The following is an 18840-nucleotide window of genomic DNA, read 5'->3' on the forward strand; positions in this document are numbered from 1 at the left end:
AGGAATGCTGTCAGCAGCCAATGAGAGGCACAAGACAAAGCCAGAGGCTTGGACTTGGTTTGCAGCACATAATTTCTCAAGACAGTGTCAACATATGATGCTTGACTCTGAGCTCTTCTGAGGGATGTTAACTGAAGCCTCAGGTGAACTAAATAATTTGTTAAAAAGGTGAACATGTCAAATTTCCACTCTGCAATTTCAGTTTATTTTTATTTCTATGGCACCAAATCACAACAACATTCGCCTCATGATGCTTTATATCATAAGGTAAAGGGAATAACAGAGAGAAAACCCAACAATCAGATGACCCCCTGTCAGCAGACACTTGGCAACAGTGGGAAAGAAAAACTCCCTCTTAATAGGAATAAACCTCCAGCAGAACCACTGTATAAACACATAGTAAGTCTTTTAAAGGGTTTCCATTTAAACGGCATCTTAGAAGACCAGATCAACCAGAAGGGGACAGTGCTAAGCACAAATGTGAAGGTTCTGCATAATGCACTGTGATTGAGCACTTAAACAATTTTCCTACACATTTAATCCTTTAAAAGTTTCTGAACCATGCCAGAAAAATCAATTTTCTAAAGAAATGTAGATTCTGCTGAACCTTTTAACAAAAAAGTAATTAAAAATATTAATTTGCATTTATATAAGTTTTAATTTGTCTCATACTTGGTACATCTGGCATTTTTTATTTACATTTATTGCTTAAAATGTATCGTTATTAATTTAGGTTTTTATTGGAAAACTAAGAAATCTCAAAAACTCATGTATCAGATATAATACACTCAGAATTAATGGTTTAACCACTCATGGTTAAGTGTGCCCAGGGAAATATGAGTGGTGCAGGGCGTGGAGGCTCTTTTTTTGTCTTGTATTGCAGGAAAGCACTTTGGCCTGCCAGTCTCTGGAGCCATAGTAGCCCATGTCTGTATATTAGCTTGTGTTTTGGATTTGCTAAAAGAAAAAAACAACCTGCTGCTGGACTGTCAACCAAGCATCAGATATCAATGGGTGTAATAACTGTGTAAAGACGTGGTGCAAGACAGGAACAAATAATCTGGACAGAGGCTGAAATTCAAACAAATTTTGGGGGCATTTTTATGATGATTCTTTTTACTTTCTTTACAGTTAATCTTTGTCACCATGTTTCTGCAATAACCTGTGTTTTTTATTTATTATAGTTTGTGTTAGCTATACCCTCTGTGATTACTTTGTTCTAGTTGTAGTGTAAATATCAAGAGCACTAGAGAAGGGAGGCTGTGTTCGTGTCATTTGTTCAACGAGGACTGCAGCTCATCGTAATGAATTTAAGAAGGCTATTATCTAATTAATGACACATGATAAGCAGCTGCTGAGAGGCCCGTCCACTGCTGTCATCAAACGGCAGTTAACTACACATTACCATTGTGGTACTAATAACCCCTCATAGCTGCTTTCCCCCTTCAGAAAAGCACTACTCCACTGCAGTAACGGGAAATGGCAGAAAATAAATAATGGAAAAAGCGCTTACTTGTCCTGCTCTTGGGTCCTCTCATTATGTTTTATCAACTCCGGCAAAAACTTCATGCTGCAACTCTCAGATGTTTTAATGCACGCAGCTTTATAATCTCTTTTCATGAGAGCTGATGTTTATTTGCTTTTAAGGCAGTGGGCTTTAGGGACCACCAGGGGCCCTCGAGAGGGCCTCTAATAAAAACTCTGGGTAAAGCAGGATGTTCGGCACTGCAGTAGACAGAGCTACAGTACTGTTACTACTTAGAGCAAACATCTCTGTGGGTTACTGAAGAGAGAGTGTGACACAAACGAGATCCAAAGCAAAAATCATTACTTTAATTTTCTTTATTTCTTTCTTTCAATAGATTTTACACTATCTTGCTGGAACCAAAGAAACATTTGACTATAGAAACATAAAGTAGCACAAAATATATGCAAAAAAACCCAAAACATTTAAAAATGTTTACACTGAAACTAGAAATCTGACGTGGGTCTTCTTGTCAATTGGTTTTCATGTCTTGACTTTGTTGGTGAGGTACACTGCAACAATGATGACACAGGCAGCCACACTTCTTAACCTTCAGTCTCTGGTATAGTGTCCTCTGCTGGCTAAAGCTGTGAATTGCATGTTCCATTGTAAGGCAATGGGACCCAAACGATTTCACTCACAGATTTGGGAGACAGGAAGTAAAGATCGGTGACTGTTTGCTCTGCTGCAATCTCCTCTCACTTTTGGCCTTGTGACGCATACGTTAGAACCTTAAAAAAATGATTTCCGATATAAAGATTCATAGTTCAAATGAAACTCTGAAGGGATTTGAGAAGAGAAAGAGAGAGACCCACTTAGGTCTGTTTAATAAATTTCATAAGAGCTCTTTAAAACATAAAACCTTAAGTACGATGGACTCAAGATAAGGCAAAGTGTTTGGATAAGTTGAGTCTGCTCAGTCGGCCAACTGCTCAGAAAGTGCTGTTACCATCAGTCAATCATTGCCAACACAATAAAAAAAAAAAAACATTTCAAGAGAAAGTCCATACACAGGGGGCACCAAATAAGGACATTTTGTGTACAGACATTTTTTTTTATTCACTAGAAACATTCAGTACGTTATAATTTAGTAAGAAAAGAAAAGATTGTTTTCTCTCATGCAACGTGTTGAATTGAAGTCATTTACTGGTAATATCTGCCATTTACTGATGAACAGATTTACCCTTGAAGGAAGTGAAAAACAGAACAGATCAATAAACAATATGAAAGTGCAATCCTAAAGACTAGTGATACATAAGCCTCGAATAAAATGTATCTGTGTGGAACCTAGAGGTCCTTTGTCAGGGGGAAAGTTGAACATCTTATTAATTTATAGATTATTTAGTTCTTATATTTATATATATATATATTTTATATATATTTATATGTAATCTATGTAACATCGATGAATTTTATATCTCTAAGTGTTACAGTCACAGCACTATAGAGGCTGTTACTTACTAATGAAAATATTAGGTCACTGTCATAATCTCAGAGAAGAATAAGAAATGTTCATATCTTCTTTACAATCTACCTTGTACAGTGTTCTAGCAAAGAAAAAAAAAAACAGAAACAAAAACCAACTTAACAATGTCATTTACAAAAATACCCAACTTTAGTAATTGCAACATCTGGTTGCCACTGCAACAAGTTATGTTATGAAATACTATTATACTAGAGTGAAAAGTACATCTTTTTTGAAATTTTCTTTGCTTTTTTTGGTAAAATGTCATCTATACAATAAACATTTTTTTTCCCAACAACACAAGCAACTCTATAACTATGCTCATTACTGCAACACCGTGATCGTTTCTATGGATGAGAAGGCAAGAAAGGTCCAGTAGCTTTCCATCGAGGGGAGGGCTGAGGGCGGGTCGACGTTTAAACCCCTCCCACTCAAGACGTGCGCAACTTCTCATTCGCCGGCCCCCTACGGGTTAGACCTTGAAATGACCAACCGTGCAGAACGTAGCACAGCTCAATAAATTACATTCATTTCAAAATAGAATAGTTTACAACATTGTGTTTTCTTTTTCTGACTAAAATTTTGACCAAGAGTAACATAAGATAAATTACAACAAAATAGAAATTTTTTTTTTTAAACCACCTTCCACAAATATTACACACAGATCAGAACGTGTGTGAGGACATTCAAAGTGAATGAAACTCAAAAAAAAGCATGATTGTGGATTGTCGATGTTAATCAAGCACCATGAAATTACATCCGAATTTTGAAGAATGTCAAATAAAATTTAGTATAATGAGTTAAAACACACCGCTAGTCGTCAAAATACAAAAAAAGAAAAAGAAAAAAATGTTGGTGTAAAATGACCAAAGAACATTTTATGCTCTAAAAAAACAAAAACAAATGATTGTTCCAGGAGGTGGAGGGATTTTTTTTAGAGAGGGGGGGAGGTTCAAACATACTTTGATAGTAGACACAACACAAACTCTTAAATAACTTTGAATACATTTCTAGAACCATGAATATAAACTCTCAAAATAAGAGACACTTTACATACATTACACAGTTTACAATACATGTTTGTCTCACTCACGTTCCTCATGTAAACTATTCAGAACCATGGTAAGAAACAATGGTACACTGTGAAAGTCACCAAACATTCTACAAAGCTATTTTTGATTTGTCGTTTCTTACGTTTCTTTTTCAGTAAAGTCACTTGTGATGTTAATGAGCGCTTAGCTGGAAATCTCCTCCAGGGACGCCAAAAAGTGTGATGTCTTTTCCCCAAAGAGTCCTTGTAGCTCTCGACAGCCCAGTGTGTTGTGTCTGTGACTTTTTAGTGATACACTCTGGATGCAAGTGTTGTTGATGAGTAATTTTTTTAGGCACTTCTACAGTTTTCTAAAATGGAACAGGATTATCGGTGATAGTAGGGTTGGACAGAACAACCGACGGTCACAGATAGCCCTCCAGTTGAAGTTCAAGTCATCTGTTTGCTTGACGAGTGTCGTCGAATGCACCGTTTTTTTTTTGTGTTTTTTTTTTTTTAATTGTTTAGTCTTAGCACTTAAATCCTTCACCCTCCTCCAGGTAAAAAGCTCTCCTACCAGGCTTGGTGTCACCATCATGTGCCAGATCCCACTTTAAGTCCCAGTCTGCCGGCAGACCATCAGTCTCTAACACACACGCACACATGCACACGCACGCACACGCACGCACACACACGCACAAGGCTTGGCATGTCTGGAACAAACCCTCGCGCTTTGCTGAGCCCTTGGCACACACCCCAGCCTTCAGGCTTTTTCGGTAATGGCCACGACTATCTTCCGACTTCTCCTGTCACGACTGCATGCACAATCTATCAAAGATCTGAACCCAGCAACGCAACTAAAAAAGATGGCGAGTGGGTCCTATTTGCAGTGTGGGCAATGGCAAAAGAAAAAAAAAAGTGACCTCTTCCAAGCCTCAACTTTGGCAAGATGTTTCCAGAGATGAAAAGTTGGCAGAGGGAAGGGAGGGAGGAGCTTCATCATGGCATCTTAACAGCATCGGGTGGCAGATGAGGGTCGCGCAGGAACCCTCGCAGGGACAATCACACGAAGAGCTCATGAGCCTGGCTGCCCCGAGGACATTCAACTTTTGCAGAGAGAAAAGCAACGACCGCAAGACGAAAAACCCTCGTGAAAGCATCGCGTGCGTAGGTGTGTTGTGCATGGGGTCTCTGTGACTCTTCCTTGTCTTCAACATTAAACACTATACTTTCATATAGTGCAAATCAAACATCTGTGTTTTTCTTGACTAACCAAAGGGATGAATATTGTGCAGGTTGGTTTTTAGAATAAATATGCAAGAAGAGGAGATCCACGGTATTCTGAGAGAACAGTTGTTAAAATGACCTCTATAGTGTGTCTGCTATGTATGTACTATACATAAGAATATTTTTTGATGTTTTATTGTTAATAGTTTTTTTTTCTAGCAATACATACAGTATATATCTTTTTATTTTTTCCTGTGTGTGTGTGTGTGTGTGTGTGTGTGTGTGTGTGTGTGTGTGTGTGTGTGTTACACCGGTACTGCAGTTCTTATGGTTAAATTGAAGTGTTACACTCTTAGCATGCAGGTTGCTGGACCTCTATGGGAGAGGTTAGGTAGTATTTACAGAGGGGATGTTTTGGGTTTCCTAGTGCAGCTTCTTGACACTCCGTTCCCTTCCTGACTCTTACTTCAGGATAATCTGCAAGACAGAGACAGAGAAAGCAACGACAAAGAAAAAAAGAGAGAGAGCGTTTCAGTTTACCTATAAGACAGAAATACAACTTTATCTGCACACACTATTGTGTTTAAAAGCTTTGGAAATTCTTTATAAATCAAAAGACTAGCACTACACCTAAAAAAAATGTGGCCATGTTTTTGGAAGAAAATCAACTTTGTTTATTTCTAAGATTACATAAAATTGATTAGAAATATTGTAAAACACAATCTTCCTCCTCTCACCCCCAACCTGTCAGACAGCTGACCTGCTCTGAGCCTGTTTCTGCCCGAGGTTTCTTCCTGTTAAAATTGAGTTTTTCTTTCCCACTGTCGCCAAGTGTTTGCTTGTAGGGGTTGTTTGATTGTTAGGGTTTTCTCCCTATTACTGTATAAATACACAGAGCCCCATATCCAGCTACAAGCAACCCTGTATTCAAGTGGAGCATGTTGCTATCTAATGCAAAATGTGCCGAGTAAAGAAGCAATAAATCTGAGCATCACCCTCTGTGGCTTTCTAGCATTCCTAACAACAAACCTAATAAGACACTTAAATCCCCATCACCTAGTCAAACATTTTAAAGAAGCTAACAAAGAAAAAGTGGTTAAAGCTAAAGCTGTTCGGAGTTTCGAGCTAGCCACAAGCCAGCAGCCTCGGTATGCGCAAAGGATCAAAGCAGATAAGTGGAAAAATATGAAGATGAGTGAAAAACAGAAAAGTGTCGACGTCCTGTTACTTAGCAGCTTTTAACACACTGAAAAATGTAGTACCTGAACTTTATTTTCTTCGATAATTCTGCTGCACCTGCTTTTGTTTTTGTATAAGTATCGTACATCAGATAAATATGTGTGTAAAACTCATTTTCAGCGTTTTCTCCCTTCCAGGAGAAAAGCACTTCATTTTCGTTAGTTTCACACAGAGAAGGCTATTTAATTGTAAAGTCTAACAACTAATTTATTATGAAAATAATATTCTGCATTGAAGCGAAGTTGATTTTTGTTTGAATGTGTTGTCATTGACGTTGTTGGAATCCTTAAAAAATAGCAATTGGTGCATCTCTAATCATTTTATTTTGGTTCTAATAAATGACAGCTGTTCGAGCTGAAGATTTCATACAGCACCTGCTGCCTGCGGGCCCTTGCTGTTACCACAACAGATAGAAAAGGTCCTCAACTGGCATCTTCATTAAATGGTACTGGTAAATGGTACCTGCTACATCCAGATTATTCAGCTGTTACTGGCATATCTTTATTGAGCTTCAGAAAAAAAGCTCATTTTTTAAAGGAGATTTTGAGACTATAGACAAAACCTGCAAAGTCTCAGCTGTGCTTGCATGACACAGTAGTATTTTAATATGATAAACGTGGATGATGTAACATTATGGATCTTTGTTATCTCTGCAAAATTCAGACCTAATAGAAATATGATTCCATTACCCATAAATGCATTTTATATTGTGACATTTATGATCAATTTAATGTCAAATATAAATCTAGATCTGGATCAAATCTGCCTTTTGTCTGATTAAACAAAGTCCTTGTTAGTCTGACAGTTTCTAAAGCCTCCTTTACAATAATGCAATAACTATAACAATATATTTTTTTTAATTTTAAAAAACAGCCAGGTGTGGAGGTGTTGAAGCAGGAACAACTCAAACTTATCTCAGGGTGTTATTTGCACTGTTTCAAATCATTAGCTGAGCTGGTTAGCGTTAAATTAGTACAGCTGCTTTACAGCTCCTCATATGTGCTCAAGAGGAGGCTGTGACGAACTGTGAAACTTTTCCTTTTAGATTCAGTCCATGTGGCATATTGTGCATAATCATTTCTCTGAAGCAGACTGGCACCAAAGCAACAGGTAGGAGGTGTTTACCACAACAACAATGTGTGAGAAAGGTCAGATGAGCACAGATAAGTATTTGCCAGTGAATAATACATATCTGTCTTACTGATGAGCTGTGGCAACATCACCAGCTTGGTGTTTCATGCAGATAAGAACCAAGCTTCTAACTATTTGCAAATAGCATTTAACCCTCGTCTGGTAACCTCGGTTTGTATTCTCTCTTTAAGAGATTAAGCCTAAACCGCCACACAACAAAGAGAAAGCGAGACAGTGTGAGACTGTCTATAAGGGGGGGCTGACAGGTAGGAGAGATGCTGGCTGCCATCATGTGGGCGCCACTGGCAGCAAGCCAACGCAGAACAAAGCCACATGACGCTTGTTAATAGACAATGGACGGCCAGCAAAGGACAGAAGCCGCTGGTCACACCACACATCACAGGAGGTCACCACAGTGGGAGAGAGCGTGTGATGTGCACAGGTCGAGAGAGAAGGCAGTGCAGTGTGGAAATTAGGGGAAAAAATTTGGGCTGCCAGATGGGTGGGATTTAACAGATAGGACGCTACAAACTAATGCCAAGAACTGTTTGCAGGTCCTGTTTGCCTTTGATTTGGTGCAGTGATACCAGCAGCGTGTTTCAGCCCAGAACGAGTCAGAGAGACAGCAGACGAAGATGACGTGCTGCAAAATCACAGCGGACATTTAAACTGCTGTACTTCCTTTTTTACGCGTTAATATCAGCTAATTATAAGAACTGCACGGTATCACAGTGACCTAGTTTGCAAATTTCATAAGATGAAATATTAATTAAGTGATAAGAATTAAAGCAGGTTCCCTCTACAGCAAGGTGAAGCATCCAACTCTTATGCTCCAGCTGAAGAGCTCCTCGACATAACAATGTGAAATTCTACTAGAGCATAATCTTCCCATCAGTCCAGCAGCCAAAGCGATCCCCTCTAGGCTGCAAGTCTGAGTCGACTGCAGCACAGCGACAGCAGAGGGTGCTGCAACTTCACAATCTCCAGTAATATGTAGCACTTCACAACTGGAGACCCCGGCAGCATTAGGACATGCTTAATATGTGCAAGGACATGCAACGATGTGCGTCGCATGAATAGTTCAGAAGGTCATGAATCGACCAGACTCCTGAGGTCTTAACGAGTGTCAGCATCCTGGCGTCACAGGGGTGTGTAATACCCTTTAGACACAGATTTCCACGCCCAATTAATTATCGAGTTCGGCTCAAACTGTCTCGGCCCAGGATTTATGTTAAAGAACCAATATAATAATCAAAGCTAAAAAGCTGACGGCAGGCCGCTAGTATCGGGACAAATGCGCCACTGTTTAGGACAGAGTGACGTCGGCAGCCCCGTACTCTCAGAAAATGCCTGGGTGTGTATTCGGAAAAGCCATATGATTTTTATGACTGCACTGAATGCAGCACAGCTGGTGATTACAAGGGCTAACTGTGTCCGAGGCCCTGCTCATACCTGGCATTAGCTGGAGGGATCTTTATATGGGCTGGAGAGGAGGTGAGAGAAAGAGTCGGGTAGGGGGTGGAGTGTAAGTGGGGGGGGGACAGACGGAGACAGAGAGCAAAGGCTGACGTCAGTGTTTCTCCGGCTCCTTGTCCCACATGCATCTTTAAAGAGCAGCTCTGCTTCCTGCTGCTACTGCTGCTGCATGCCAATTACAGGAAGAGTCGGTGACTCACAGGAAGTGCACACGCTGCTGGCCTATGAGGGGCAATAAAGCGCACAAGTGGTGGGACCAGACCCGTGGTTAATGATGGAAAGGGGATCTTGGAGAAAGCATTTATGTTCCTTTTTTTAATTTGAAATGTGAGCAGTCATTTCTTACGGTGAGAGCTCTAATCTTGATGTTAGATATCACTTTTATAGGCATCATGAAAATGTTTAATTTCAAGGAAATGTAAGGGTTTTTTTTCACATTGAGATAGTAAGCAAAAGTACAAAAAAAGAAAAATATGGAGGAGCAGAGTCTGAAAAAGAGGTGGGGAAGGATTATATTGGTCCTTGGTATAGTAGTAGGCACTGCTATTATAATAAGTGAGATAATTTTACGCATTTATTTGCGTCTTTCGTCGTGTTGTCATGTTGAATGTTTTCCTAAATTCAATTAAGACACACATGCCGTGTGGTGGAAATATTTTTCATGTGCTCGCCCGTGTGTCCTCAGCGTACCTCTATACAGAACTACCAGTAAATGATTGCCAGCTGCATGAGGCATTGTGCTGAAATTTCCAGGTTTAAAATGGGGCACACATGCGTCACTCTGGCATTCAAAAAACTGGCCTTGCTTCCCTGGCTCTTGCTTGACACGTGGCAACAGGAGAGCCGCCGATCAGGGGCCATTTTTAGACAGCTTCTGTGATCTTCTTTTTTTTTTTTTCCTGCGTCTCTCACCCTGACAAGTGTAGCCTAGAACTGTTGCCTCACATGATTTATTCTCCCTTTTATCCTGCAACCAGGAAAAGGTAAAAAGGTGAAGCCGAGAGGAGTGGAAAACAGGAATAGATCCAACATAGCTGCTGTTACGAATCGGCTGTTAGGTGCTGCGGAAATCGTCTGTGTGTATTTGCTTGAACGTGTGTGTTTGCAGAGAACACAAGCAGTACAGATGAGGCCCCTACTGCAGATGGAGAGGCTTATTTGACGACAACAACAAGAAAAGTGGAAAATAAAACTAATTTTAAAAAACAAACAAAAAACAAAAAACAAAAAACAAACAGAACATGCAAAAAAAAACAAAAATCAGGAAGTAGTGCAACACAACACAACTACTACTTGCAAATGTGGGAGCTCTGAAGAAGTGCTTATCGGGTTTGCCTAATGCGGGCTGTGATTTATAAGAGGTACACTGCTTTTTGCTTTAAATTGTCTAGAAAACACCCACTCACAGGCTTTCATGCCAGTGTGAGCGTGCTCTGTGCAGGTGCACCGATGGACAGATGGGGATGGGCTAGGTGTGGGTTAAGGTTATCGCAGCCCAGTACTTATTCAGAGCTCCGGGGACTGATGAAAGAAAGCTTTAAAAGGAGCAAACCTGATTGGCTGGTGCTGTTGCTGCGTAGGGGACACTTGTGGCAGGAGTTGTTGCTGCAGAGACAGTAGCAGGCGTAGCACTGTACATCATTGGGACTTTGTTTTGAGGGTGGGAAAGGGAAGAGGGGAGGAAGAGGAGGAATGGGGGTAAGAGGGAAGGAGGTGGTAGCAATGGACAGGTAGGTGGAGCATTATGGTAGTTGTAACAGTTGTGGTGCGTGCGTGCGTGCATGGGTGCGTGCGTGCATGTTGACGGGGTTGTTGTTTATTTTTTGTTGTTGGTGTTGATGGTGGCGGATGTTACAGAGAGCCAGCAAGCCATCGTTAGGGTTACACCGGCAGATGGCATGCAACCATTCACAATGCAAAGCAAAGGAGGTCAGGAAGAAAGAAAGAAAGGAAAAGAGAGCATGGGAGAAAAAAAAACAAGAGGAGAAAAGCTGATTACAATCACAAGTAAGGAAATTTATGTGGAAAATCAGTTTGCTGTTTTTCCCAGAGAAATTAAAGGGCACAAGACACCAATTATGATGAATCGATGGCATGGGGATGGGAACTTTTCAATTCGTGTGGGCTGACGAGTCAAACAGCAGAGATGAGAGATCTTAAAAACCCAAGTGGCTGTTAGGGCTTATTTCTAGTCATTAGTTTACCTTGTTGCTAATGTTGGACCTGCTGATGTTATCAGCTGAATTTCTGGTAATTCCCATCCCCTGTTGTGCGGTGACAAATGCTCCGGTTTGTGTGTAATTTCTCTGGGAAACTGATTTAAATTTCCTGATCAACACAGCACAGCAAACAGACAAAACTATCCTACAGCTTAAGAACAGATCAGTCTGCGGCGTCCACGCTAACACTTTAAACATTAGCAAGAGAGTGAGTCAGCGGCGAGACGAGCGCTGAAAAGTCACATCTCTTCCAGGTGAAACAAAACGGGCAGCTTGATAATAACTCACAAGTGTTCGAATCATGTCCTTTTGTCTCACCTGCAAGGGGGGCTGCAGATAGTGCCCACTCATACCCCCACCCCCACCCCTCCATCCCCCAAAACTCCCACCTAAATCAGACAGTGTGTGTGTGAGAGAGCAAATAGAAGGTCAGAACCTACCAAGACTGCTAGCGGGAGTCATGCACAAGACTGACCCTGTTGTGTTCATGCAGAGAAAGATAAAGAGAGAAAGGGGGGAAACAGAGAGGGAGAGAGAGAGAGAGGGAGAGAGAGAGAGGAGGAAATAAATGGGTTAATCGAGAGGAAGGAGAACAACAAGGTTAGACAAGACACACAGAAAAAAAAACCCAAAAGGCTTGAGGACTTCACTCAGCTCAGTTGCTATTGTTACTGGAGCAATGTCGGCTGATTATGAAAGCAAGCAGAGATGTATTAAGTTGTTGAGTTATTTATTAGTTAGAATACTGTTTATATGCAGCTGCAGCAAAGTTTAACATAAAGCAAACTTAGGTACGGAAAAATCTGGACAAGTTTAGCAAAGTGCAATGCAGCGCTAATGTAAGTCTGTCCAGTTTTCCATTTTTCAGGGAGTTTTTCCCGAGGTCAGAGGATATTCATTTTTGGTGACATATTGTATTAATGCGTCATTTCAGGCTGCACAATATTTAAAAAAGACTTGAGCCTGCTCGTATTGTATGTTAGGCTTCTTACAACAACATGCTGTTCTGCATGTTTCTTGTTTTGGAATTTCTGAATAGCTGCACATGATTAAATGATCATATCAAAAAAATAAACAGACAAAGAAATCGCACTTTTTGGTCAAAAAAAAAAAGAGGCAAGAATAAAACTGAAGAGGTGTGCCAGACAGCAGCATCATGCAGTATCAGTACAATGATGTGCACAGGCTTCTATCCAGATCAGATGGAGATACGTGGGGTTTTTACTGTACTCAGGTAAGCCTCCATCACATACATATTACAGGCAAACAACTCCTGAGACTTTTCTTTTTATCTTAACTTTGAAGAAACCCCACCTATCTGAAATGTAAAAGGTTATTAAAAAAATGCAACTGTGAGCCAGGCTACGCCCCACACACAGATACACACAGAGGAAGGGATGATGAAGCACCATTAGGAATCCCGTACCAAGGGAAACAAAAAGAGCAGGCAGGTAGTGAGAAGAGCGAGGGATAGGAGTTTTATCCTCATGAGTCATGAGTGTGGCTACAGGCTACCATATTAGCTGCAGTTAACTCATTTAGCAAGTGACTCAAGGGCCCTTCAGGTACTGCTATTTTCTGTGCGAAAAGCAGACAGAGTGTTCATTTGCGGGTAAAAATCACTGAATAAATTTGGTAAAACTGGAATAAAATTATCGCCAAAATAACAATAATCACCATATTTTGTATATTTTAGTATTGCACTTGTGCTGAAACAGTTGGGCTTGTTTTGCTCCTTTGTATGCTTGGGGATTAGACTGGCAGGTGTATCATATTGAGGTGGTAATATATGATAGCTTTCATTGCTCTGATCAAAGCGCGCACTGCCCTTCCACCTGGCAGCAATTATGTGTTTATATTTGCAGGCACTAGATCAAAGTTTTAGGGATGGCGCAGTGAATATTGAAAACACACCCTCACAGCGAAGGCCTTTATTAGCATCACTCAAATAAATCCATGCCAAAAGATGAAAATTAGGCTAAACAGATGTAAACGGTCATTTGAGAATCCCCTCTTTTATGCGTGTGAAGCTCCAAAACAACAACACGTTTGGAGGATAGCTGTGCGTCTGTGTGTGCGTGCGTGCTCCGCATACCTATGAGTGCTTTGCTTCTATCTGCATCTGCGTGCTGCGTGTGTGTCTTACCTGTGGGAAAGAAAGCGGGCTGCTGGAGCTGTGCGTTGGCCAGCGCCTGCTGGTAGTGCAAAACACTGGGGTTGAACAGGGAGCTCGCTCCGTTGCTCTTCTCAAGTGCTGGTCTCTTTGGTAGGGGCTGGAGGACGCCGTGGGGGAACGCCTAGCCACCGACAACACACACACACACACAACAGGAGCACAGCAGATTTGAACTGTATACTCACACAAGTCGACACTAACATTTCCTAAATCTGGTATTTGTCTATGCACAGCACAAGAAGGCAAAAATGGAAACTTGCTGTAACTATCACAAGGACAATGAGAAACTACCCGTAGCAGGGCAATCGTCAACAACACATTAAAGAAAGTGCGATAGCTGGAGTTATTTTAACATTACATTGTAGTTGTTCAGTTAACAAATGTACAGTACAATCTAGACTTGCCACTGGTGATCATAAATGATACGTATTTATATCATTAAAGTCTTTTACAGGGTTTCACAAAAAACAAAAGAGCCAAATTAAATTTTGTGAGTGGCTACAGTACAATTAAAGAAGCTACATGCAAAGCAAAAGGTGAAAGGTCAAAGTACCAGGTCTACAGTTGCCTCGAGGGGTCGCTTCATTGCTTTGGCAGTCGACTGAGTCTTTAATTAGCAGGCAGCGAGCACATGATGGCAGTGGGCCAATGGGATTCAAGCGTATTAACATACAGGTAACAGCAAGCAGAGGTGCGTCATGGGGGACAGCATTGCATTGTGGATAGGTGAGAAGGAAAAAAACAAAAACAAAAATAATCTGAATGCAAGTATACCACATACAAAACAATAGGCATGCACATAAACAAAAATTTGTTTTGTTTCGTTTACTTTAAAGAAACATTGCTACTTTTTGAATTAGTACAAAAGCCAAAAAAAAGCATCTACAATTAAACTTTGGTTAAAAAAATAAGCAAGATTCTACAATGTACTCCAAAGCTACCGGGAAAGCATTTAGTAACTAACTACTTCTGAACAGCAAGAACAGAAAAGTAGTACGCTAAACACGACTGGCTCAGACTAGGAATATTGATCTGACACTTGATGTGAGATCTGCGCTGAAGTTCTCAGCAGTGTTCAAAGTAAGACACTACAGACCTACGCACACAACCATTAAGGCGCTCCTGGAGAAAGCTAACCTATTTGATGACGTGAGGTGGTTCGAGGCTGACAAACGTTAAAATGTACACAACAGACTCGGATGTGAGTGAGGTAAAAAAAGACACAGCCCTCACAACCAGCAGCAAGAACTGGATACCTTTGTGAAGGCAAATTTAAAAAAACAAAACAAAACAAAAAACTACAAATTAGTACAGATACTAGCAAAGGCTAACAAAAATAGTTTAACAACCACATCCTTCTCTGTAGCGTCAATTCAACTACAGACACATCCTCAAACTAAATCTGCGTTGTGAGGGTGTGTGGCGTTGTTAGGTGTGATCAATGAACTCGGGAAGGTGAGGCAATGTTACAGTTTAATAACATAATGTGGAGCTCTGTTTATTAAAATTCCTCTAATCTAACAAAGTAAAAATAAGTCATTTTATATCAATTGTTTTTGTGCTAACTTCTTAAAAAACATCCTGATATTTGATGTCACTGCTGAGAGGGGGAAAAAAAGAAAAAAGATGACACGGGTGTGATGAACACAGCACTTAAGGGTCCATGCACAAGCCTATGCTTCATGTATGTGGGTTTTTTAATAGTATGTATGTATGTCCAATTAAACAGCAACAATGCATTGCTGATGCACCACAGAGTTAAACATTGCGGTTAGTTAAAATGAAAGATGCTCTATTAAAGTGACATGAAAAGCAAAGATGACTGCATTCGCCTTTGTAATGAGGAAGAAGATCACAGCATGGCAAGCAACACGTAATGTGGCACAGTAAAACAACATAATCTCAGTGAGAGGACCTTTTTACTGTAACTGCATCAGTTAATGTGTAACCTTATCTACTGTGCGCTTTATCCTATTTGCTTTAGATTTTAAAAAGTGAATTATGGATAATGGTATTACCTATTCACAGCAGTGCAGCAAAACAGGTTTTATGGGTCTCTGCTTCAATAAAAGGACTAAAAGAAAATTGGATTAAAGGTGCTGACTAAACAACTCGTTGTCTTAAGGTTAGCCCTCCTCACCTCTAGTGCAGAATCTGACTGCACAATTTGGGAATTGGGTCATAAAGTTGATAAACTGGGGAGGAAGACGGGAGGAGTATGAGCAAAGGATTGTGAAGAGGATGCACCGGCAATATAAACTCGTGGTACCTTTAAGAAAACAGCGCAGTCAGGTCAACATCAGGTTACAGCGCCTTCGGGTCTCAAGGCCTTTTTTCTTATTTATGGATGCTTCAATTTGCTGTTGCTTGAATGCAGCTGCTAATATGTGCACACGCTAGCCTGCCTTATCATCCACGCTGTGGATCAGTCATGAAGGAAGAAGAAGGAGAGCAAGCAGCAATGGAGCCAGCCAATGAGAGGTGTGTGCGACGCACAAAGCATGCCCATGCCATGGAGGAAAAAAAGTCAGTGAGCACACTGGCGCAGTGCAAGGTGTGCGAGTGCAGTTAGCCACAGGATCATTCAAAAGAAGCCGCTCAGAGGCCGGGGAAAGGCGGGGCACAGCCAAGACATAATGCCAAACTCTTCTCACTGTCTCTCTGGCTGACTTGAATTCTGTCTGCTCCTCACATTGTTGGGGAAGTTTTATTTATTTATTTATTTATTTATATTTGGTCAAAATAAAGGCAGAGGTAGGATGCTGCATCCTCATCCGTCCCAAATTCAATTTGTATTGATCTGCAGAGAACCGCACTTATCATTGAGAGCAGTGGGGTTGGATGAGGGGGTGAGCCAGGATATTGTCTTTGTACGAAACAAGGGCATTGGAAAATAAAAGAGGACTGCAGAGAGATAATAACAGATTGTTCTTGCGGAGTTACACTGATTTGTTTAGGTCTCGCTAAAGCCTTTTTATTCTATACAAAGGCCACTCTTTGGGATGACTATTGTTGGTGAATTGTGCACTGGAGTCCACTAGAAAAAACCCGGCAGAGGTGGGTAGGTTTTGTGCAGTAATAAAGCAGTGCTCCACATTTTATGTTACTGTAGGTGACACGGTCAGCAACATGTGCTTAGGTTTCGTGTACGTCAAGATGATTTGGATTAATGTTTTGCCTTCAGAGGGCCTATGTGTTATGTAGTCTAACTAGTACAAACTTTACTCAGAAGGGTCTCTTGATCTGAAACATTATGTGATTTGTATAAAGGCAGGTAGCACCAGGCACAGCAGTTTTATTACCACCTCCCCTCTGCTATAATAAATTTGATTTCACTGCGATATACTGTATATATTATGTTGTGCTTCTTATGTCTAGCCATAAAACTTCCAATCATCATTTATTTGATGCACAAATAATAGAAAAAAGTATAAAAGTTTTCCACAGCCTCAACTCTTAGAAAGTTCCAGGTATGCTGTATATAAGAGCTATAAAACAGCCCATCTAAATGTTACAAGCTCTTCCACTATAAACACTAAACAAGCAGAAACCTTGTGAAACTAGTATGTTTGTGTCTTTCCTGCTCTACTGCTGTGAAGCCACGAGACACAGAAGGTGGGCTGTACTCTCACCATGGCTGCAGCTGTGGCAGCAGCTTGCGCAGCCACAGCTGTCTGGTTGGCCTGGTGTTGGGCGGCCTTAATCTTGGCCTGCAGGTGGGCGGGGGGGTGGAAGTACTTGCACTTCTCGCGAGAGCAGCGACTCTTGATGTAGTCCATGCACACGGTGACCGTGTTGTCGCTGGTGTCGATCATGGGGCTGTCGCTCGGGTGGGCGAAACGGCAGTCTGTCTCGCCGCGAGCGCAGTTGCCCCGCTGGAACTCGCGGCAAACCTGGAAGCGGGACAGTCACACGCACACAAGGACACACACGCACACAGACAGACACGCATGGACACGTGCACACAGAGGAAACAAACACACGTAGAAGACAAAACAGTGAATGCTTTAGCTTTCGGTACATGTCAGGAAACAAAACAAGGCTGCTCTCATTGCTTTAGCTAGCAGCGGCTCCTTATATTTCTTGTCATCTTAAAGCAAGATGACTCAAGCAGACATCAAAATCTTGATAAGATTATTAGATTTATCTTTAAGGATTTGAAATTTTGTCATCTGACTGTTTTAACTATGACAAGCCTGAAACATCAGGGATTTTCCAGTCGAGAAAAGCTTCTGACACACCCAAAAGATGTCAAAGCCATTAATGCTGGGCATCATTTACTCAAATATTACCTACATTTCTGTTGATCAGATGATCAAAAACAACAGAATGCATGCATTTCTGTTCAATAAGAGATTGCTCTTTTGCTCTTTTTACATTGCTCTCACTGATAATGCTTACAAGCATAATCATCCTCCAAGTTTAATACTGCATAATAGAGCAAAAAGACTTTTTTTCACACAACGCCTATATGATAACAACAATAACAATTACCAACACATAATGAATTATGGCTGCAGTGGTTCATGTGAGTGTAAGGAGTGTGAGAAGCAGCACAGCGGGTTAATAAATAATATATTACATATATGGGAGAATATTAAAAGCACACTGTGAGATACTGTATAAACATTTGCCATATAGATTTATTCATAGTGATGCGCTTCTCTCCAAAAAGAAGATAACTGCAATAACAATCTTCTCTCAGCGTCCCCCAAAATAAAACGTATATGTGATACACATAATATTAAAAAAGGTAAAAATGAAAAAACATAATTTTGTGTTATTTGTTGTTGTTTTTTTTAAATAAGGCTATTAATTAGTTTTGGACACAGTGTGAAAAGGGCTCAACAAAACGTAACAAAACCTAAGTGTGTGTGTTCAACTGTTCAGAGGCTTGGGCGTAATCACAGGAGGGATCTGCTTTTGACTTCCACTCTAGGACTGAGACACACACACATATACAGGCACACACAGACATATACACACACACGTGTGCACGATGGCTTTGTGGGGGAGTATGTAAGTGTCTCAGAGGGATACTGTTTCATTAGAGGCTGCTTCATTCAGTTGCTAAGTGATAGCACTCTGCAGAAAAACACATACAGGCACACACCTACACATCACCTCTAGGTCTTAGGGAGATTATTGTTTATCTTTATAAATATAGCGGGGTAAAAAAACAAAAAAACAAAAAAAACTCCACTGCCTCACAATCACAGAGCTATTCTCATTCAGCGTCGTTTGCCAGGGGGGCAGATGGAGATGGCTGAAGTTGCTGAAAGCGTCCCAGCCGAACTGCGTCTGTCTAGCAAGTAGCAGTTTATCTTGAAAAAATTCCAATTACAAAATCTT

At 40.8% G+C, this 18840-nt stretch overlaps 1 protein-coding gene across 19 annotated transcripts in view; it reads right to left on the reverse strand.

Moving 5' to 3' along the window:
* Positions 1-1827: 1827 nt before the first annotated feature.
* The window catches only part of mbnl2 (muscleblind-like splicing regulator 2), a 56257-nt gene continuing 39244 nt past the window's right edge, over positions 1828-18840 (reverse strand). For 9 of the 19 annotated variants that reach the window (XM_004552643.6, XM_076880318.1, XM_012919464.5 and 6 more), the window contains 5 exons: positions 17121-17381; positions 14042-14095; positions 13459-13609; positions 11753-11788; positions 1828-5724 (listed from right to left, as the gene is read on the reverse strand). In XM_004552643.6, coding sequence (XP_004552700.2) covers positions 5600-5724; positions 11753-11788; positions 13459-13609; positions 14042-14095; positions 17121-17381 — 627 coding nt within the window. In that variant the 3' untranslated portion in view covers positions 1828-5599. Of the gene's footprint in view, positions 5725-10645; positions 10741-11752; positions 11789-13458; positions 13610-14041; positions 14096-17120; positions 17382-18840 lie in introns of all 19 variants that reach the window. The other 10 variants (XM_004552651.6, XM_004552645.6, XM_004552654.6 and 7 more) reach the window with 10 other exon arrangements.

This window comes from Maylandia zebra, linkage group LG23 (genome assembly GCF_041146795.1).
Source record: "Maylandia zebra isolate NMK-2024a linkage group LG23, Mzebra_GT3a, whole genome shotgun sequence".
Taxonomy (NCBI): domain Eukaryota; kingdom Metazoa; phylum Chordata; class Actinopteri; order Cichliformes; family Cichlidae; genus Maylandia; species Maylandia zebra.